Raw genomic sequence first — 23219 nt, 5'->3', positions numbered from 1 at the left:
CCAACCAAAAGAGAAAACTGCCCGGCATCCGTACTTCGATGACGTCACAGCTAATCATGGCGGCTTGTTTGGAATGAACGAGCAAAAGGCAGTCACGAAAACATAAAGAAATAAAGTAACAGCCTCTGTTTTCCAAGCCACGAAGCATCCGCGAAGCAGTTAAAACAATAATGTCGAGCGGAAGTCGCGCTGTTGTTGCTGTTTCAGTGAAGGATGACAGAGCCGAGGACACATGTTGCTGCTGCAGAGTTCACTGAGCTGTGGAGCAGTGTGTCCACACTCAGACACAACAAAGTACAGGACAAGAAAACGCCCGGTACAACAACATCAACAACTTCAGCCATGTGTAACGGTGAGGCTGCGGATCTGTTTAGGTAGATAGCGATCTGCTGCTCGGTACGATTAGCTAAACTGCTGAGTTAAAAACATCCATCCCTGTGTGCACACGGGGAGGAGTGGCAGGCAGCGACGGCCATTAGGCGACCAAACACAATATGTGGGAGCGACAACATGCCAGCTGACTTTATTACTTTAACTAATATCACTATACATGCTGATATGTTTTTAGAAACCACATGTATCCATTAATTATTAATAATGTTGTTCCAGGTGTGGGATCATTGAAACACAACAATCCCTGATCAGTCTACTTAAATGTATAGCATTAAGTGGATAAATCTGATTCATTTAGATAAATTACTGATTAGTTTTCTGATTAAACAGTTGATCAGTTAACTATCAACAAGTAGTGAAAAATCACTTTCACAGTTTCACAAATGTCAAGATATTCAGTTTATTAAGAAACAAAACAGAAAAAACTTTTTTTAAAATCCACATTTTGTACACTCAAAACCATTTTTTACATGAAAAGGCATGAAAAATAGCACACTTCAATCAATCGATTATCAAAATAGTTGAGCTCTACTTGGCACATGTTTTGAAATTTAATTTTGCCACCAAAGTTACAAATCATATTAGATGTTATTATGATTTGTGTTCGTAATGCATGTTTTTTTAGGAGTGTAAACCTACTATTTAAATTTTGCCCCAATTCCTGTGTATACTAAAGCTATAAAAAGCTGATATTTTGTGCTGTTCCTATGTTTCTCCTAGATCTGTGTTCGTGTCAGCATGACACGAGAAGAATACATACTGTATATACTGGCCCAACCATAATGTTAAGTTAAAGGCACATAACTAACTGTAATCAGAGCAAATGAACTGTGATGTTTTCATTTAGTTGATATAACACTTGGTATCTGTTTGATCCACAGATCTGCAGAGTCCTCAGCGCAGAGGCTGCAGCAGATACCCCGGCTTGAATAATGGGGATTCTCCAGGTGATGTGGAACCATCACAGGACATCTTCTGGGATTCCACATCGCCCACAGCAGATACAGGTAAATGACACAGATACTCAACACGGAAACCACATTTTATTTTCATATGCTGTTATTTATACAGGCTGCCACATCTAAGTTACTATATTAACAACAACAAGCTCACCTGCTGAACATGTTTTTTGCTGTTTTAGTGTTTGGATGGAAACAATTACATACAACTACCTGTTGTGTTACCATGCAGAAACTTGTCGGTCATAAATGCCTTTCAGAAAGAAATTTAAAGTAAAAAAGTCCTACTCTGTGTTTGACTGAAAACTATTTATCATATTACATCTTTGGTCACATTTGTCATGTGTATTTTACATTTTTTATGACTTTTTGAAGTATAATAAGTATTTGTTTTCTGCTTTCAGGGCTGGGGCTCAGGAACACTAGAGTAGTGGAAATATCAGATATTGTAAACCGTATTGCTCCAAAGGTCAGTTGTTTCTCATTTTCTTAGTGCTGTCACTCAGTTTGGTGTGCTGTACTCAGGTTTTAGGTTAGTTTGGTGGATATTTTTAAAACAAATCTTATACTTTGTGCTTATGTCTTACACAGGATGTGAAACTGAAGAGGACTGAATCTCCTCTGCTGCAGTGGATAGGTGACAGCGCCGTCCCTTGCACACCGGATGTTCCAAAGCCAAGATTCAAGAAGAGGTCCTCTCGGTGCGTAATCACTTTATTTACCCAGATACTCACTGACTATGGACTTGTGGTTTTATCCCAGACATTAACAAACACTATTTGCAAGCACTTAAGTTAATTTTAACCTTTAGCACTTGATTTTTTTAAATTAGTACCTGTAGTTTCTGTCTTTTTAAAAATGATTTTCCTTGCTTCCTCTTTGCAGGCAGAGCAGTGTGGAGGACCTCATGAAACTGGCCAGGCAGTTTGACGAGAATATGCAGCAAGACAGGGAGACTTCGAAACAGCTTAACACTGTCAACAATAACCTCAATGAATGTGTAAACACTTCTAAAATAAAACTGCCAGAGACATCATCCCCTAGCAATGTGAAGGACCTGAAGTGTCCATCCTCAGCGGATAAGGTGGAGGCAGAGCTGCACGCCCTGTTTGACTGCTCCACTCAGAGGTTCAGCGGCCGGCTCAGCCAGGGCTCCTCAGCTTCTGCCCATTCACAGGAAATAAAACACCAACCTCTGACTTCAACTTCAGCTGAACCCCGACAACCAGAGCTCAAGTCAGCTGACAGGTCTGGCACAGCTGCACGTCCTGATGAAGACAGAGGCTCTTGTGGTTTTAGTGCAAACAATTGTGACGACTTTGATGACGACTGGGAGAATGATGACCTACTTAATGACTCTGTTTTGCTGGCGATGACCCAGAATCCTGACCAGCAGCATGACACCAACGTTAAAACCACCATGCAGTCTAACAGTAAGACAAACACTATCAAGTCCACCTCTGTTTGCAAGCCCACTGCAAGCACAAACTCTGCACATCAGCCATCAAACCTGCACTCAAAGACAAGCTGCAGTGCACTCCAGGAATTGTGTCCCAAGCCAAAGACTAGCAACCGAAGCACTTTCAAGTTACAGCCCAACCCTCACTTTCAGCCCAAGACGGCTGCCAAGGTGATTTCCAAGACCAGCTTCACTGTTATACAGCCACAATCCAAGTTGTCTGACCAGAAATCTGCCACCACAAAGACACTGTCTATTCCTATTCCTGACAAGAACACTAATGATGAGAAGGGGACTGATGTAGCTGCAGAGTCTGTTAAAGGCATTTCAGACAGCTTATGGGATGATGGGGACGATGACGAGCTGCTCTACCAGGTATGTGACAGCGTCGAGAGGATCTCCAACAGTCAACCGCAGCTAGTGAGCCCCAACACCTGCCAAGAAAAACAAGATATCACTGGAGATGGACAGCGAAAAACCCCTGCGCCTCTGCCAATCGACACGTCCCGATTCACGATCGCTGGTGCCAGCGCTAATAGACAGTCGCCATGTGCTTTTGTCCGTTCTAACTCATTACCGGAGACTAGCAGTGGAACTTTGAACTACCAAGGATGGAATATTCCCATGAATGGTGCCAGCAACAAATCACAGATGTCTCACAGCCTCCCAGGAAGCCATGTGAGTCTGGGCACATTCAACCAGTGCAAGGATTCCTCTGGAACTTTCCAGGCCGGGAATAGCAGTGTGGATGTGAAGCCGCATACAGTGACAGCCCGGGCACCGCAGAACTCCAAGTCCCATCACACAGCCTTCAAGAGAAATGTGTCTGACTCAGCAGCTATATGCAACAAAGGTAAGCTGTCTTAAATATGATATTTGCCCCTGGGCTATATTGAAACCTGATGCATATATTAGAATACACAGGATTGCATGCATAATACACTTACTTTTCTTAAAAATGTAGGAAATTAATATATAAATACTAAGTGAAGTACATAATAACTACAGGTATATCCGTCAATGATAACATGCAGGGTTGTTACACTTTCCATTTCATCTCCTGTCCTCTGTACTTTGCTATAAGATTGGATATTGAAGTGAAAACTCTCAAGTAAAACAGATGTCACACGTTGTTCTAATAATCATTGACAGTTCAGTGCATGTGCACATGAACAGTTCTTCCCCAAAGCAAGCAAACATAGTGCAATGGCTTTAATTTGGGATGCTGTCAAGAGTCCAAACCAAAGCTTCATTGCCAACGAATAGCAGACTGATTTTCTTCGAGACATGGACGGAGTTTTGTTCTCGCAAATGGGCTTCACCATGGGTGCCCACTGGTCCTAGTTATGTTAGCTAAATTTTTATGTTATCAAATTAAAACTAATTTGTTCGACGTCATGGCAATGAAACACAAGTTCAGATTTATGGCCTTTTTTGTTCCAGGTCTTTGCAAATGTTTTAATTCTCAATGTTTCTTAGCAAATTGTAATCAGTGTTTCCATTTATGTTTCTCACATCCTTTTCTGCTTCCCAGTTTTTGTCACAAACCAGATGACGTTGAAGTGCTCTGCAGCTGAGATTGAGAGGAAGAAGCAGGAGGCCTTGGCGAGGAGGCGACAGCGAATGCAAAAAGCCCCAAAACCATAGAGGAGCTCTGTTCTGACTGAAGAAATATTAATATACTGCAATGAGTTTTTACAAAACTCTTCATTACATTCCAGTTCAGCCACTTTCTTTTCAAGAAGTTCCCGATGATAACATCTAAGATGATATCATGTTAGTGTTAATAGTTCAGTATTAAAGATTTATAACCGAAAGGACTTGGTGTCCATTAAAAAGAAGTGATTGTCTGTTGAAGAGCTGCTGGACGTTTATGAGAAGTGAGTTTTTTTGCACAGATAGATGCAAGTCATAATAGATAAGAGATTTTCTTGAGCTTTTACACATACTGACTGAATAAATAGTTTACATCTACTGAACTTGAAATACTTCTAAATGCTGAATAACACAATGTTCTGTTCAGCTGGCTGCACATATTTTGGATTTAAAAACTTCCTTTGCTGATGTTTGTCTTTGTTTAAAAGTAATAAATAATTTCATTCCTTCTCGAACTCTAATACTAACACACATTAAAACACTGACAGGCATTAAAACACAGTGTGCATGTTTTTGATTATGTGCCTGCAACTGCTCTTGATGCATACTTAAAATATTCATCAGTTTTCGTAACTTTGTAATCAAAAGAGCATTGCTTTAATCTAAGTAAACGAAGACAGCATCGTAATAACTTTTCTTTGGGGCCAAACTACAAATAAGAAAAGAACATGTCTATTATAGATAGCAGATTTTGTTCTGGGAATATTTTTTGTTTGTTTTCTTTTCCTCTACATTTTGCCTGTGTCACACTTTTCATTCATTTAGTTTTGCACAGAATTAAGTGTCATACTGTAAAAAGATGTTTGTGACCTCTTAGTGCCTTAGTATGCTGCAACAACTTGATTCCAGCCGCTGTGACTTCACAACAACATGATGGCAGTTCTTCTAATTATCTGTCATGATGTTTATGGTCTTTATGAACACTTGTACTGTTACCATTTTCTATTCTTTTGCTACTTGTCAAACCCAAAACAAAGGAATAAACATTAGAGACTGAATAAACTGCTCCAATCATACTTTGTGTGAAAATTTTAAAGGGATACTTCACCTGCAAAATGCAAAGCTACAGTACTGTGCAAAAGTCTAAGGCAGGTGTGAAAAAATGCCTAGAAGAATTGATGCTGGTTTGAAGGCAAAGGGTGTTCACACCAAATATTTACGTGATTTGAAATTTCTTCTGTTCACTCACTTTGCATTTTGCTAATTGATAAAAATGAATTAACATTTCTATTTTTGAAAGCATTATTTTTTACAGCACACCTGCGTAAGACTTGCACAGTACTGTATATCAAAACATGCGTTTCCAAACCCTTACACAATTAGAAGCGTTTGTAAAACCGATGTTATGATATAGTCTTGCTGTTAAATGTGAGTCCCACTGAAGACACTGTAAAGCTGTTTTTACAGGCTGAGTATCCATGAGTAAACTGAACCACATATAATATTAGATGAGTTCCCCTTAAAAAGACACTTTGTAGATCTCTTTTTGCTACATTATTGGCTCTACTTTTGAATCAAACAGCTGGTCAGGATTGTGAGTGCACACAGACCGTCTCCTCACTCCAGTTATTGGCACCCATTACTCTAACCTCTGTGTATTGCAGGACTGTTGACAGGTCGTGCAGATATGATGGGCCCATTTCGCAAACACTCAAATCTGTTTTCAACAAGTTGCTGCCTGAAAAGGAAGACCATTGTGGACGTGCAATAGCCTCAGTGTTGCACATATTATTGTTATTAGACATGAGGGATTATTTTAATATGAGGGCTAATTTGTCCTCTGGCCTCTTATCACTCCACTCACCTGCTGTACTGTGTGTGAGGGTAGTACAATGTTCCTCTTTGTAATCCCAAGAGAATTCCTCAGTGTTCCTCCCTCAGCCATTACATGACTGTGAGTTCCCAGGTGTGTGTGTGTGTGTGTGTGTGTGTGTGTGTGTGTGTGTGTGTGTGACGGGTGGTCTGCAGGTGTGTATATCTGAGTATTTAGCCCATTCTGAGCACGTAATAAGCCCCATCCTCCTCCCTGCCCTGTCTGTTTCTCCTCCCCACCCAGTCCGACTGTAAATCAGATGGCAGGGCAATTTGGCAACAGCATAAAGGCCCCTGGTTTTTATGACTATGATTATGGTTATGATGATGACTAGTATTTATTTCAACTATCTGATGAAACCCTTGGCTAAAGCTAACAGGTGTCGAGCAGGTACAATATCGTGCTCGCTGAAGGATCCCTGTAATGTCGCCACAGAGAGCGAAATATCGTCCACCAAACAGAAGAATGGGCTGTTTCAGCGCCCACTCGTTACGCCGTACATGAAGCAATTTCTGATTATTGGATGGGAGTGGAGCGTCACAACGTCCTCTTTGTAGAGAAAGAATGATTTATGGCTGTTAGTCAGGCATAAGGCAGTAATTGCCGCAGTGACGATTATGTTACCATGGCACCTGTTTAAACTGTCTATTTTTATGTGAATGTTTGCATTTTTGGAAGAGGGGAATTTGCAGCTTGAAACTGATGTGTGGAGACATTAATTGAAGTTGGGAAAGGGTCCGGGATAGTGTGGTAACAATTTAGTGGGAAAAGGAGAGCGCGTGATGGACAGGTTTGTGTTGTGTTATCTGATATGTTAGGGAAAGTTTGCAAAGAACCAAAACAATCTGGAATATTTTCTTGAGCACATGAGACAGAAGCACTCTATTCACCAAGTATGGGAAAAATAAGATGAAATATGTGCTAATAATTTTGAAATAACTATCTGTACATTGCTTTATTCTGTAAAAAAAATGATTCAGACAATATATGCTAACATACAATGCAAGATAGTAGTTCAAGCTCGATGATACACTTATCCATACATGTAACTCTTCATGTACACATTTAGCACTCAGTAATAATGATTAGAGATTTCACACTGGAGGCGTGACAGCTGACAGGCTGTTGCTCTCTGCCGAACCTGACCTCTGAACTCTCCTGTGTAGGTGTTTAAGTGAAAAGAAGATTTCTCCTTCATGGATCAAAACAATATATTTGTTGAAACCCTGGAGTATGACAGGTTCAGGACTACACCGATGAAGGATATGGAGGAAAAAAATGAATTCACATTTGCTCTGGATGGGTGAATTAAATGAGTTATGGTCTTCTCTGCTTCAAAAACTGCTGTGAAGGTTCCTTTAAGTGTGCCTGACACGTACCTCCAGGAATGTATTCGAAGGTGAAGCCCAGACTTTTGATTCGTTGAATAGAGATGACCTACCACTCAGGCATAATCTATCAGGTCAGGTCAAGGGATGCGTTCCAATAATCAGAGTACCAGAATGCATGTATAGTATGCTAAAAATAGCAGGACGTTCAACTACGTCCAGTTGCTTTTTGCATTATATGACCCACAATCCTCTGCACAGCGTATATGAGAGAGAGGGTCAAAGTTCAAGATGCAATATTATGACAAAGAGCGTTTTCCCTATTGTATTCATATTGCATGCAACATACTTTGTAAGGGCAGCTAAAGTATGTACGAGAATTAAAAAGAAAAACTGAACATTTTGAATGCAGCAATTGTCTAAATTATAAAAGTCCTACATTGTTCCTGTCCTAAAATACAACCATACTGGAGCGTTTACTTAATTGGTGCCCTTAGGCTGGCAGGAGATCAACAAGTCCTCATGCTTTAAAGTAACAGTCGCTGTTTTTAACATTTCGTAAACGTTGTAGAACAGTCGCTGTTTCCTCATGTCAAGGCTACATAAGTACTTCCCTAAGGTTAGGGCAAAAAACATCATGGTAAGCCATTATAGCAAAACAATGTATGGGCCATCTTTTTTTAAAGTGGTGGTTATTGTTGAAAATAGCAAATTAATGCAAGGAATTGTTGGTAGTGGGGCAGAAGAAACCGGAAGCGAAGTAGTTACGTTAATGATGTGCGCACAAACTTTGGTCTCCTATTAATGACTACTGAACTAATAGGAGCAAAGGAAAAGTGGATTGTAAAATACTTGGATCACAAGAGTGCTTCAGTGCTGATTTGTGAGATCCACTACCCATAAATGCAGAAGAAAAACAGGAAAATCATACTGGATTTGCTCTTACTTGTATTTTGTAATCTAAATGTCATTAGGTTGAATGACTACAATAATCTGAGCAAGTAAAGTTCAATTTAATTTAGTTTCTTTGTCACTTAACTGCTTAAAGTAGAGGCATGTAATGTGAAGAGAAAGCTGTTCAAGCATCCAGTTTTTTCCCACTCCTTAAAATCTTGTAATCTTACTGTAGAAATCTGAGGTGATACTGTTTTAGGAACCAGAGCTGGAAGACTATTCCCCCTGTTCCTCTCCCTGCCGGTTTTTCTCCACTCATCCCAGTATGGGGTTGAAGTGGCGGAAGTGAGTAATGACACCTGGAGGCGCACTGGTGTGCTGGATTACAGATGCATTTGCAGTAGATTAATATGAGCCAAAATTTTCCAAGGGCACCCACTGTTTCCGCAAAACAGACTCCAAGAACAGCAAACATACATTAACCGTCTTTAGAAATACGACCTGAGGTAGCTATTGCCTCCTTAAACCAGAGTGCACAGCAGCCATTGGAGATAGCATCTCTAATCGCTTTCCCATGCTGTGAGGCCACGCTGCAGAAAGGCTAAACACTGTTATCATAGCTCACAGATTACCTCCCAATGTACGACTAATGCATATCACACATACATCAGCTTCTTCTTTTTCCACTCTTTCTTTACTTTCCAACCCGGGCTATCTCTGTCTCTCATCTGTTTGTATATCTGTGTCCCTCTCCGTGTCTGTCTCACATACACACACGCACACACACACAGGAGGAGGAGGTGTGCAGCACTGTGGCAGCAGCCTGTCAGCAGCGTAAATGACCTGTGAAGAGTTTCACGGTGCGTGTCATTAGGCAGCTTTAGATTTGTTTCAACAGCGCTTTACCTGAGGGCTCCATTCATGGGCCCCCAGGTATGACTGCCCGCCCCACTGGGGGGGAAGTCGAGGGGGCAGTTGCCAAATTCCCCCACTCCCTCCATGGAGGACAGTGATGGAAAGCCCATGAGCATGATCGGGCAACACTTAAGTGTAGAGTTCAGGGTGTTTTGGGAGTCTAGAAGTGCAGGAGAGTCGTCTTTTAAATCACTATAGGGACACATTTTTGCTGATGTTGTTTTACTGGAAACATTTTACTATAATTAACATTTATTAATTGGTTTCATCATTAAATTTCCAAGAAACCTAACAAGGAACCTTACATTTTTTCTTTAAACGGTTCCCTAATATACATATACACCAAGATAGACTTATTTCTGTCATTAAACACAATATTTAGAGTGGCATGGGTGAATGGATGGATGTACAGCATTCACACTGGAACCTTGATGTATTGTTTTCATTGTGAAAACAACACACCTCTAACTAGTCATTCTAAGAGTCCTAAGGGATTTTTTTTTTCACCCACCTGAGGCAAACTAGTTGACACTCTTATCCAGGTAATTTACAACTTGTTAATCAGAGTTTCTTTTCTAGGAATATAAGTCATGTAAAGGTCAGCATCACCCAGATGTAACAGTGATAAGGAGTAAGGAGGTCTCTACTAAAGTCTTGTTATTATAATCTAAATCATTGCTATGGAATGAAAGGAGTAAGAGAAAAAACACCTCTCGTGAAGGATTTATTAGCCCACTGAAAGCTCTGCAATCATCTCAACTTTCTAGAATTCTATGTCTTGCACACTGTTCAACTTGGGATTATCATGTGTTATTTTTTATCTTCTCCATCCAACTGATCCCGTATTGATATCCCGGCATCACCACGCTTTATTAAGCATGCTGATAAGAGTCTGCAGTCTTAACCGTGTTTTGAGAAACAAGACTCTCTTGCACACATCCAACAAATATCCCTGTTGCCACATTCCTCCGGCCTATATCTGCCAACACCTTTGCGCTACAATGGCTTTGGCCCTTTTTTCCCCAGCCTGTAATAGTCAGCGTGGGCTGTAATGGTCTGTTGACAGGTTTAGGCTGAGGTAATTTTGTTGCTGGGCTTTACAGTGAGGTGCCAAATCTTCCCCTGAGGACAAAAAGGAGCAGCAGATGCAGGGAAGCTAGCTGTTAGCTTTCTAATATGCACTTTGTTATTGGCCGATTGTTAGTATAAAAGTTTGGATAGACAGAGCCTGCAAATCATTTTTATATCACATAATGTCAGCTCATCTTCAAGGACATGGAGGTAATTGCAGGGTTAGTTGTTGCTTTGTGGTACAGTAGAGTAAGAGACTCAATATGTTAGCAAGGCGCTAAAATGTTAAGTGGTGCTAGCTTCTGGGAGTTGTGTGCTCTCGAGTTAAAATCGCCCCCGCTGTGCAGAAACACAGTTCATTATTTGAAGCAGGACTGCATAAAGAGAGGCCAGCTGAGTGGAACTCCAGCTGCTGGACTCTCTCTCTCACACACACACACACACACACACACACACACAAATGTAGAAACACACCATGGAAAATGCAAGGAAAAGCAAGACTGTTGAGGCCAAGGGGTTCCCTTAGCAATGTGCAAAGCAGATCAACCACACACACACACACACACACACTGAATACACAAGCACCTGCCAGCTGACCATCTCCTGTGGGATGCAGGTCCCAGGGGTTCCCCAGTGCCCCAGAGCCACACAACTACTACATGCACACACACACACATTGGTCATTGTGACCTTTCAGAGTCATGCTAGGTCCTGCCTGTGCCTGCATGCTGATGATGATGAGTAGCTAATGATGGTCTCTTTGTACTTTGAGATCATCTGGCTCTCATTTAAGACTGGTGGCAAGATGAGAGAGAGGTCACATTACACAGTGTTCAGAGCCTGGATGTGTTTGTAATGTAAGGGTTTTTTAACTAAAGCAATTCACGTAGCCAGCAATGAATATAATAATATGACGATCTTGCTACAATATGGAAAATGTTACTGTTTTAGTCTCCAGATTTTCTATTTTATGAGTTTATATTTCTGTTTTTTCTTTTAGTGTTTACTGATCATGCCAAATAACTTCCCAGTCTTTTAAAACAAACTGTATTTTTTTTGCCAAACACATCTTGTCAATGTCTGCTGGGAGATTTTTCCCTGCACTAAATGCCTCAAACAACAAATGTTAGAGGCTTCAGGACCTGGATATGTAAGGAAGAACAATTGCAAGTAGCTATCTATTGATATTAAAGAGTTTTACATTTTAAAAAAAGGATTGTTTGTCTACTGACTCCTGCACAAAACACACACAAAAGCTACAACCTTTACTCCAGTCACATAATCCTAATTTCAATCTTGGCCCTAAAAATTAAATCTAACCTTCAAATAGCTTCTTAAATATGTGAAGTCTTAACTTGAAAACAGATTCTTAATCTCTTTATCCATGTGAGGTCAGTTTCTCTTTGAAAATAAAAAAATACGAGAACAAACAAAATCCCTGTTTGGAGTTGGAGATTGGTCCAGGTCCAGAGAACAGCGTTGCCTGCTCATTATCAGTAACTCCATTTCCTGGCTCTGATAAATTATGACAGATACAAGAGGTGTAAAGAGGCTCATATGGACAAAAGATCAACACTCTCTCACACAGTTATAAGACGATAATTCTTTGTTATGTTCACTAATATGCACCCTGTTTTTCTGCCTCATACTCACAAACACAACGTATGCCAAGTAAAAAAAGCAAAGGGAAGGAATGCCAGCACACAGCAAAGCAATGTTTGCAGCACAGTCTTCTCCTCAAAGGCAAATTGGGAGTCCCCAGTCAAATTACTCGAGCTGTTTCCAAATGCAAATATGTGTTATCAAATCAACAAAGCAACTAAAGATGCAAATCGTGAGATCCGTGCTGCTCGTTTAGCATCTGTTGGGAGGAAAAGAAATGAAACATTTCCATCAAGGCTTTGCCCTGTGTTTCCTCCGCTGAGAGCGAGACACAGATTTGTATGTTTTTTGTTTGATTTGGTTTTGAAAGTCTTCGCGAGGAAGCGGGGCCCTCCCAGCAGCGTGGGAATTCACCATGCGTTTAGGAAACGAAACAGTCCCAGTTTTTTGGGCGGTTAGCTAGTCGCCAAGTTTGCAGTATGTAAAGAGAGGTTGGAAACAGGGGAGACATCTGAGCCAAAATGAAGGTTCATCCCTGCAGCTAATATACACTCTGCCCCAGAATGGAGGTAGGTATTAAATGTCCAGGGTGAGCTAGCCTCATACAACGGATTTATCATTCTTTTTCAAACACTCAAACTGTGTGTCTGAACTGTTTATAGAGTGATGTGTGATTCGTTTCACACACAATATAAATAAGGTAACATACAATTCATGTAGTTATTTGTGTTTTCAAGTGAGTGAAAAGAGTTAGTATTCTAGTATTCTACTTTAGTGTTCTGGCAGTATAACAGGGGTCATACTGGTATCACCGGGATATTACTTCTTTAACAGACTGCACAGTGTGAGGGTTGATGGGGAAGACAGAAGTGTGTGCAACAAATCCAAGAAAGCCATGAATCAGTTGTGGCCCTACAGCATTGCAAACACATGAGGAGAGCCTTACGACGAGGGAGTATTATTTATAGACTGCTTTCAGAGGGACAATCCATAAAATTTGCGTTTGCTTTTATTTTTATTTTGGCCAAATCTTTGCGGGTGATCATCACAGCTGGGGCATTTCATCAGAAATCAATCACTTTTTGACCCTACTCGTTTTGATTTAAACACGTTTACCCTCAGAGTACTTTAAAGATGAGATGAGATGTAAATGTATTAAAAAAAAGTCATTACACGTTTTTTGGCAATTAAGATTTAAGGACAAAAAAACCCACATAAATTTCATATTAATTTATTTTAGACGAAAAGTATTAACCTTATTTGTAAGCTTTCCGATGACCAGAGAGCCATACTGTTGTGTATTTCTGAAGACGTTATCTAAGTCTTTAGGTCAGGTTGGACTGCCATGTGGGTCAAATATGATAACCCTCCTGAAATGTGATTCTGGCAAACCAAACCATGTTCTAACATGGTCTCTCTCATTTTGGTTAGGATGTTGGAAAAATCTTGTCCTTAGATTTGATTCTCAAAAAGTTCTTCCATAGTGCTTTTTCTTTTGTTTGTTGAACAGAACTGTTACGGACATTAACTCCCCACTTCTTTTATTTAGCCCCCAAAAAATTGCTGTTGCTGCTGCTGGCAATATCCAGGGCATCATTTCATGTGCAGCAGAGAAGTTTTCCCACAGAAGACCACAGACAGTGAGTGTTTAGTGCATTGAAGGAAAAGGCTTTTATTAAGCATGCACGCTTCACAATGTATTTATAAGAAACAGAGAGAAGCCAAATCAATTGTTTAAACATATTGGATTTCATTATTTAAACAGTTCCTGACACAAAAGTAGAGACATTTATTAATATGTATCTGTTTCTGATTGTCATATTGCCCTCTGAGTTTTTTTTGGTACGTCAAAGATTTTTTTATACATAATCTTTTAGTTTCATATGCTGAGGATCAGTGTGAATACATTGCCCACACGACATGTGACCACCTCACCCCAGCATTGGTTTTGTCTATCAATAGTGCTGAAACATGCCTGTCCCGTGTCACACATGCCACCTTGACATATAAGGCCTGTTTACATGCTACTAACCCCCCCACCACACACACACACACACACACACACACACACACCATCACCCAGCCGCCCACACACAACCCACACTAAAGGTTACCATGCCGGGATTTTAATCTACATGTGAAATGTGCTCTCCTACGCTTCTTCTTCTGTCTAGTCAGCAATCTGGCTATTGCCCTGTGATTCAGAGAGCCTCACTTTATTGATTGAATGGGTTTTAGTCAGGAACACACACACTGGAAAACATATATCCATCCACGTACACACACACTGGTGACTTTGTTGCAAATGGAGGGAGGGAGAGGGATGAGTGTCAGGCCTAGCGTGATGGGCGAACATCAATCATTGCTTGTCAGCCTCGCCTTTTTTTCTCCACCCCAACCCCCCCTCCGCCTCCTCTCACTTTTCTTCTGCCTCACTGATCAGCCTTTGTTTTGAATGGTGGTGGTGGTGGTGGTGGTGGTGTGTGTGTGTGCGTGTGTGTGTGTGCGTGTGTGTGTGTGCGTGTGTGTGTGTGTGTGTGTGTGTAGAGAATGCGGTCCGACCACATGGACAAGACGCGGGCTATTTGCAGGTGTTATCGTTCTCAGCTGCCAATTAAGTCTTGTGTCGTTTACTCTCGTACCTCCGGGTCATGACAAATGCAATGCATTTTAATAAGTTTTACATGTGATAGGCATTAGGGACCTGTTGTCCTCTGTATGTGCGCCTGCATGACTAAGTGCATTACAGTTTGTGTGTGTGCATGTGTAGAAATGATGCATCACTGCGTTTCTTTCCCTGTGTGATCAGATCATTCACAGTATGTTTGTGAGTGGAGGTATTCTGAGCAACAACAACGGTTTTCAAAGGTTTTTATGAATAAAAAGCTAACCCATCAGTGTCTATGTTTTGTTTTTCTTGATGAAAAGGTGATAGTGCACTGCAGAAATGTTACAGGTCTTGGGGAGTACTACTGCAAGTAGTTTTAGTAGTAATAGTTGTATAGCCTTTTTGTTGGCTGTTGTTCATGACCCTTCTTCACTCTGTATCACCAACTGGTCTATAGTTCTGTACATAATTATTTTAAGCCAAACACTGTTCTTTTTTGTAATCTTAAACAGGTGTTCTGTTTCTTATGTGTCACAATATTACCAGCTTTAAAACAGCTACTGTCACCTGTTTAAAACAGTGACCATGACGTGTTTAAAACCATTATTTAATTGGATTTTATACAAACCGTGTTGCATACGATTTCAGAAGGTCATGAGAATATGTTGCAATGCTCTCAAATTGCAGTGCTTCAGTGGTGGAGAAGACTTTAAATTGTCAATTCACAAGATGCATTCATTTCTTAAAACATCTTGATTCAAAACAGGTGGAAATACAGAAATACCACAGCACTTTTAACACCTCTATGATAGAAACAAAATAAATGATTTTTGCTAAATGTAAAATGTGTCTATCTATGGTTGTTTCTTTCCATTTGCCTGTCTCTGTGTCCATCTGACTTTCTGTGTGCCTCGTGCTTAAGATTTCAGAGAAACCCGAGGATAAGAAGACATCCGGAACTAATAGACTTTCCAAAAACTTGAGCTCAGAGTATGACGATTTATGAATCGGCCCGGGACAAGTGCTGCGTCTGTTTGTCAGGGAAACATATATTTCTCCTTTTCCCTTTTTGGAAAAATGGATTTGGCCCTCCACCAATCACTAGAAGCGTGTTCTCTTCATGTTGTGCCAAAAACTACAGCATGCTTCTCTTTCTCTGTTGGTCGTTCTGACTCTATTTGTTATTATGCTTTGTTTTGTGTGGAGAAAGCCCCAGTGTGTCTTATTTGTAATGGGTGCCAGGGGCTGGGGGAGATGTGTTTTCAATTACCACTTGGTAGAATGACTGATGGTAAGACAATCAAGCACAGAACTGCAGCTCAGTGTGTGTGTGTGTGTGTGTCCGTGTGTGTGTTCGTCCATGTGTGACTATGTTTGTATGTGTGTCAGCTTGCATGTGCATTGCTGCTTTGTGCATGTTTGTGTGTGAATGCCTGCATCTGTGTTTTTATGTGATTTGCGCTTTGATTTTTTCCCATATTCCGCTTTCGTTTTGCATTATAACATCTAAAGTCAGTGATTCTTCCAGCCAAAACACAACGCAAGAAGAAAGACTAATGCTTAGAATTATCACTTAAATCACCCAACATGATCCTCAGGGATTTCCCCAAAACATTTGTAGTCCTCTGGTTTTGCGCCAAAATCTCGTCCCCTCAAAATCAGACCAAAACCAGAGGAAGGATATGGAACCAAAACCAAAACAATGAAATGAAATGAATGAAAAATTACATTAAAGCACTGGTGGTCTAATACTGAAGGCTTGTCCTCACAAAACCTGAACTGGATAGACACATGATTTCACAGCTTGCTTTGATAATCTGATCTGACTGTAAAAAAAATAAATATTGTGGAGCATTGACTTAAACTGGCTCAACCATAACATCCAGACACATTTAAAGACTTGACTTTTCAGAATTCTTATTGTTGTCTATATCCACCGTGCAATAAGGTAAACAATGTGAGTCTCATGAGATTTTTACACAATATGTGAGCCATACTTTCTAATGTCCATCCTATATGTCCCTTATTCATGTGCATGAAAAGTGTGTCCCTCAGTCCCTGTTCGCCGCTGGATTATAGAGCCCTGGAGTCTGCTGCTGCCTGAAATGTCCAGGACACAGATGGAGCCTATGAATGATTAATCACAGGTGATGTAGTTCACAGCCAACCAGTCACAACTCCGAGGTGTGTAATATGTGAATAATAAATTGTCTTAATCTTTTTTTTAAGAACTGCACAAGTAAAGGTGAAATTATTAGATTTATGTTAAATAAGAATTAGCCTGGTTAAATGCATCATACGAAACATTTTTCTTTGCTTATATTTAAAAAGAACCACACACATAGACACAAACACACATGCACACACTCGCATAAGCACACACTGTGATAGAGAAAGGACATATTAGAGCAGTTTATTGTATATTTATGAGCCCACATAATGCACCACATTTACTCCATATTCATTTAAAATATTAAAGACCTTCCTCTCTCCTTTCTGGTAAGTAATGACACAATGCAAGAGCACAAGTTTTGGGGAGTTGAAATGGAAAAAAAGAGAATGTAATGCACATTGTAGAAAAGAAGCATATAAGAATTGATCATTTGTTTTTGAGGAAATAATTAAAATATGCAAAGTAAAGCCTAATTACTCTGTGTGTGACTCTGGCTGCTCATCATAATTAAAAATCACGGAAGACAGTCACATCACATGCATACAACGTATTTGATATACATGTGACATGCAGACAAATAGTATGTGACATCAACGATTCATAAAATGAAACCATTTAGCAGTAAAAAAGTTAATTTATGGTTCACAGCCTCCATTCACCGCTCCCTCTTTTTCCTCTGGAACGACAACAGTGACCTCTAGTGTGGCTGCTGTCCTGAAGCCCTGACAGCACGGCTCATTCTGCAGCCCACAGTGCAGTGAAAAGATCACATGCACCCTCAGTGACAGAAAATTAATTTCACTCTTGACCCTTTTATTCCCTTCTGCTTCGTTTAATAAACACATTGCGTTATGGTTTGAGTGATAGCAGGGCAGCATGTTTGAACCTGCTGCCTTCTGTAGAAGCTGCAGGTGATTCTGCTGCAGACCCACATGAGTCAGAATAGGATTTCAAAATAATTTCTTGTGTTTATTGTACTCAGCTTGCAAAACCAGATGGGTGGAGTTCAACATGGGGAAGTAAGTTTAGACAATCTTTGGAAAGTATTTAAAAACATTGCAGTACACGATTCAGTGACAGAAAACTTCCTTGACATTATCTGAGCTGCCTTTGTTCAGAAAATGTAATCTGGTACCTCTGGAAGGATAATTATTTTCAAAAAATACAACATAGCAATTATAGATTAAAATATGTAGAGTGAATCTGACAGTATAATCTAATGATCTTTGACAACTTAAAAAAGAAGAAAAATGTAACATTATATATTAGATTTTACTTCAAACAGACAGATACTGTCCACATACTGTGTAACTCAACAGTCTGTATTATAAGTACGAGTATATCATGTCCTAAAAGTGCTGTGCATTCAATGGTGGTTTCAAAGCTGAATTTCCTTCAAAGCAATAAATGGCATCACACTAAATCATAAATCTTGTGACCTTATTTTTTATACACATGCATACAAACATGCACACCACAGGCACCTGCACACATGCAGACACTCCAACAACACCCTTGTGACAACAAACTCCCCACCACTACAAATGTCAACCAACCCCAAATCACTGCATCCCACAAACTTCTCTCTCTCTCTCTCTCTCTCTCTCTCTCACACACACACACACACACACACACACACACACACACACACACTTGTTCTCCACCAGCTAGGCCCTTTAGCCTCAGGCACTCCACAATGAAATTTTCATGCAGCCATATGGAGGAGTATTGGTGATAGAGATTTACTGTCAGGGCTACACGTCCCGCTGGAGAAAACAAGGAAGTCTGAACATATTGGCTTCTGTAAATCAGAAGGAGAGGAGAGAAGAGGAGAGGAGGATTTCCATACCGCTCTTGGATCTCACTCGTGCTACTGCTGAAAACAGAAGTTTACGCAGGAAAAGAAGCGTTTTTGTGTATTTATTAGTTCCATGTGTGTGTGTGTGTGTGTGTGTATTCACGCTGTACAGTATTTGTGTCAAAGTTGAGCATGGCAGGTACAGGAGCAAAACAGTGCGAGTGTTGACCCCTATTCTTTACGGTGGTATTATGAAGGAAATGGAGGAAATGACGCTCAGAACCTTTAAATTGACCATGAAGTTTAGAAAAACAACCCTCTGAGAGGAAAGGTCACTGTTATTGGAAGACAAAGAATGCTGACTGATACCATGTTTGCACTGATGCAACGCCTTCCCTACAGCTGTGTGTATGTGTGTGTACATTTTAAGCAGCAGGCTTAACTGGTTCTCTGCAGAAACAGTAATTAGCACTGAGTGACAGAGGAGACAACACAAACACGATGTTGGTCAAAGAAAATAACTTCTGGGAAAGTGTTCCTATGATCTCACAAACCCTCCCATGTTTGAACTTAAAGGCTCCAAGACAAATGTGAACCAGGTCCCCAGTGTTACGGGGTGGGAATGCTGAGGGGGATTATGGTACGTGGTTGTCCTTCTTGATAGCCTTGTTAGCATGCATACATGCTAATGACTGGATTTAGGATGCATGGATGATTAGGCAAAGACAAGCAGGCTGAGGGTTGATGGTGTAATGAGTCTGTGGTTCAACAAAGAAGATTGGAAGATTGTTTGGAATAAGGAGAAGCCTATAGGCCAAGTAGTTTTATCACAAAGCAAGCAATCACACCTGCTGCTATAACAAAAGCTACAGTAATAAAGAATCAGCCCAGCCGCAAATTATCTCAAATATACATTGTGCATTGCATTGTATCTTAAATGGTAGGTACTATTATTAATTATTGATTCATAATGTTACTCTATAGATTGTAGCTTGAGAGATGGCACAACCTAATGGGTCACTAACTTCGTCAAGAGCGGTATCAATCTTCTAAAAAATATACTCTCAGCAAGAAAGTAAAGCAGTTTTTTCCACGAAAATGTCACACTTACACTGTCACACCTAAAAAGAGTTTGGGCACCAAGTCTGAATTCTGAGATGCACCTTAAAAAAATCTGTCGTTCGAAAAAGTTGTTAGGTACTAGCCTGGCTAACACCAGACTAATCACAAATGAGATTACTCATGCCGTTCATTTCTCCGTAGAGGAGGCGTGGTTTGCGATCCTCCAGAGCCGTTTATTGGGTGCTAAGAAAGTCTATCAAAAGCGTCTGTAGGTAGCTCTTCGCCAATCTTATCAGTTATACCAGATGACGTATGTAGAGCGACAGAAATTGATGTTTGTTGTGTGTGTGTCTGTGAGATAGTGTTGCTTGCTGCTTTGCTTCTCCAGTTCTCGCTTTCTGCAAGATTATTTATTTTCACGCTTTATTCCCCCTCATGTCATTCAGCCACACACATCCACTGATTTTATGGGCAATAAACAAGCTGCTGCAGGTCTCTCGGCGGCTCTGCTCTCCCCCGGCTTCCTGCGAGATCACCGGCGTTACGGTAGCGGGGCTAGTATCGGCGCTAGTAGCAGCGCTAGTAGCGGCGCTAGTAGCGGGGCTAGTAGCGGGGCTATTAGCGGCGCTAGTAGCGGGGCTAGTAGCGGGGCTAGTAGCGGCGCTAGTAGCGGGGCTAGTAGCGGGGCTATTAGCGGCGCTAGTAGCGGGGCTAGTAGCGGGGCTATTAGCGGCGCTAGTAGCGGGGCTAGTAGCGGGGCTAGTAGCGGCGCTAGTAGCGGGGCTAGTAGCGGGGCTATTAGCGGCGCTAGTAGCGGGGCTAGTTGGTAGATTAGTAGATTAGACTTTTCCCAAATCCTGTAGGAAGCAAGGCTAAAACATCCTTTTTGGATGTGAAACAGGAGTGTAAAGTCAAATATTGTTCTTGTTTAAAATCAACTTTACTCTCAACAATTTAAAACACCATCTACAGCTAAAGAGAGTTTCGCGTCTGCTGCAGCCATGTTGGATCCGTAAGAAAACTACAAAACTACAAGCTTCCGTCTGCCGAGTAGTACGCATCATCAGCTTGCCGTCCCTCCCTGTTCTGTGATTGGATCCCTAAAACAGGGCTAAGAAACGGCCCTGGTTGCCAGACTGCCTGGAGGTTCGAAATGAAATTCGAGCGCGCAAGGCAGTATGGGTATACCCAGGCTAGTTAGGTACAGAAACTGGCAAGTAAAAGGAGTGCACAAAATTGGCAGAAGTCCATTTTGATGCATCAGACACAATCGGACCAGTTAACATCCTGTTGATCCTGATCAGTACATTACTTCTGCAGAAGTTAATTCATAGATAGAGCTTTTTTTTTTACCTCTTTTGAGCATTTTTTTGGTGCAAAAATATGCAAAATGTGAGACTGATCCAAAGCCAGTTATGACATGGTTCACACAAGATAAATGATTAAACATAAGGTCATATAAAGAAGTCCCCTTATATTTCCACCTATAGTTCCTATAGATGCACATGTCTTTTAGAAAGTTTATTGCTTTTTAAACAATGCCGAGTTTTTTTTAATTCCATTGATTCGTTGTCAAAATCTTCTTGTCTTTTATCAAACGCTAACAGTGCAGGGATCGTCTCTCTGCCTCTCTCTGTCTCTGAGCTGAAGCTGAATCCGTGCCAGTGTCAGAGAGCAGTGTAAACATCCAGGTCTCAGCTCGGGGCCTGTCGGTCCAGACCGCACAAGGCCCCCAGCCCCAGCCTCAGCCAGCACATTCCCCCCGCGTCACTCAAAGACCACAACAATCCCGTCTTTGTCGGCCAGTGATTGATGACACACAGGAATTTCATTCACGACCGCCCCGTGTTTTGGGGTTACCGTGACGACCAGGTGAAAACAGAGCACATCGGGGGTATCGAGTTTCCCAACCTTGATCACAGAGGAAGAGGTAAAGAGAAAAAAAAGGAGAAGCAACAACGGAGAGGTCACTGTAGGAGTTAAACAAACAGCCATAGTTGTTATCTTAGTAGATAAGCGCTGGGAATTATCTTGTTGATTGTTCACAGGTCCAGTCGATGCTGAGACCGCTGTGTGACGTGAAACGGAACATTTCCTCCTCAGGTTTACCGTTTATAGTTTCACTGAAGAGACCATAAAGTTTTTAAGATAATTTGTTTAAGGTTTAACAATTTGATATGGGATCATTTTGGACAGTTTGCATCAGTTTTACACAAGCAAAGTACACAAATGTGTTCATAGGCACAAGGGAGGCCAAGCATGCATCACTTATCCACATAAATAAAGACTCCCTCTCTCTGCCTGTCCCTCGTACGTGCAAACACACACACACACACACACACACACACACACACACACACACACACACACACACACACACACACACACACACACACTCTATCTCTAATGCACACACTTGCACATACATTCACATTAAGCACACTCATTTAATGGATATAGCTAGTTGGTAAAGTGCACCATTAAGACAGACGTGAGCCTGAGCATAACAAAGCTCTGATGTAATATTCATGCCTTCTCATTCTGGGCTAATGCTGTTTTCCTCCATTCCAAAGCAATGGATTTGCACATAACATGTCTCTATAAAGAGTCTTAAGGAGGAGATTTTCTCAGAGCACTCGATCACCTTGTTCCACAGAGGGTAATTAGGAATTTGTTTGTTCACATATCCGTCTGATAGACATGCACACATTAAAATAGAGAGGTCAGAGCTGCAGCAGGCAAGTTAAGGCTTCCTTTCCCAAGGGCATTTTGCCAGAGATGGACACGCTGGGAATCAAACTTAAAAATTAATCTTTAGTGCTTGATGGTAGGTATGGATTTACTTAAGTTAAGCAGTCAAAGCTACTATATCACTGTAATGACCATATCAGAAAGCCATGGAGTTGACTGACTGTGGACAGCAAGCAGGCCTAATGGCCATTTTGTGTCTTGGATCCAAATGTAGCTACTTTATGTGTCAGCGTGCCTATACTACATTTAGTTCTAAGTGCGTCAATGCAAATAATAAACAAACAAAATAACAAAACAGTAGCATTTGCATGACAACTTAATTTGTAATAAGAGTATGTTTGTATGTGTTTATGTATCTGTTGTTTTTTTATGTTGTATGTTTTGCTATTGGGTCTAGAGCCTGTAATAAAGTTTATATATATATATATATATATATTGTATAAACATCTTGGCCATAGAAGTAGAATAAGAATATAATGGATATTAAACTGAATCCTGTTGTCATTTGACGAGAACAAAAGGAAATGGCAATTTCTGTTAGTCGTTACTGTGACAACACGTCACAATAACTTGGAGACAGACAACTGGCTAGTTAGCTATTTAGCTTCTCCGTCTCAAGAGCTGCTGTCCTCTCTCCTCCAGGTGAAGAAGTGTCCAAGCAGCAGGAAGTGAGACAGAGTTAGACCGGCCGCCTGCCACCATCCTTATTCAGCTTCTGCAACCAGTGTAATGGTAAA

General features: G+C 40.9%; 1 protein-coding gene across 3 annotated transcripts; it reads left to right on the top strand.

Annotated features, from left to right (window-relative positions):
- The first annotated feature begins 47 nt into the window (after positions 1–47).
- etaa1b (ETAA1 activator of ATR kinase b) lies at positions 48–5467 on the top strand. 3 transcript variants are annotated; one of them, XM_059323869.1, is made up of 6 exons: positions 48–316; positions 1275–1400; positions 1757–1821; positions 1944–2053; positions 2238–3664; positions 4346–5467. In XM_059323869.1, exons 1-6 carry the CDS (start codon positions 214–216, stop codon positions 4456–4458), a joined length of 1944 nt encoding a protein of 647 aa, XP_059179852.1. In that variant the 5' UTR covers positions 48–213; the 3' UTR covers positions 4459–5467. The 3 variants fall into 3 exon arrangements, with proteins under 3 accessions (XP_059179852.1, XP_059179851.1, XP_059179850.1); XM_059323868.1 differs by having other exon boundaries at positions 48–352; XM_059323867.1 differs by having other exon boundaries at positions 48–374.
- Positions 5468–23219: the final 17752 nt, after the last annotated feature.

This window comes from Centropristis striata, chromosome 20, assembly GCF_030273125.1.
Source record: "Centropristis striata isolate RG_2023a ecotype Rhode Island chromosome 20, C.striata_1.0, whole genome shotgun sequence".
NCBI classification, from domain to species: Eukaryota; Metazoa; Chordata; class Actinopteri; order Perciformes; family Serranidae; genus Centropristis; species Centropristis striata.
The sequence above is the reverse complement of the archived record's forward strand: the minus strand, read 5'-3'. Positions and strand labels throughout refer to the sequence as shown.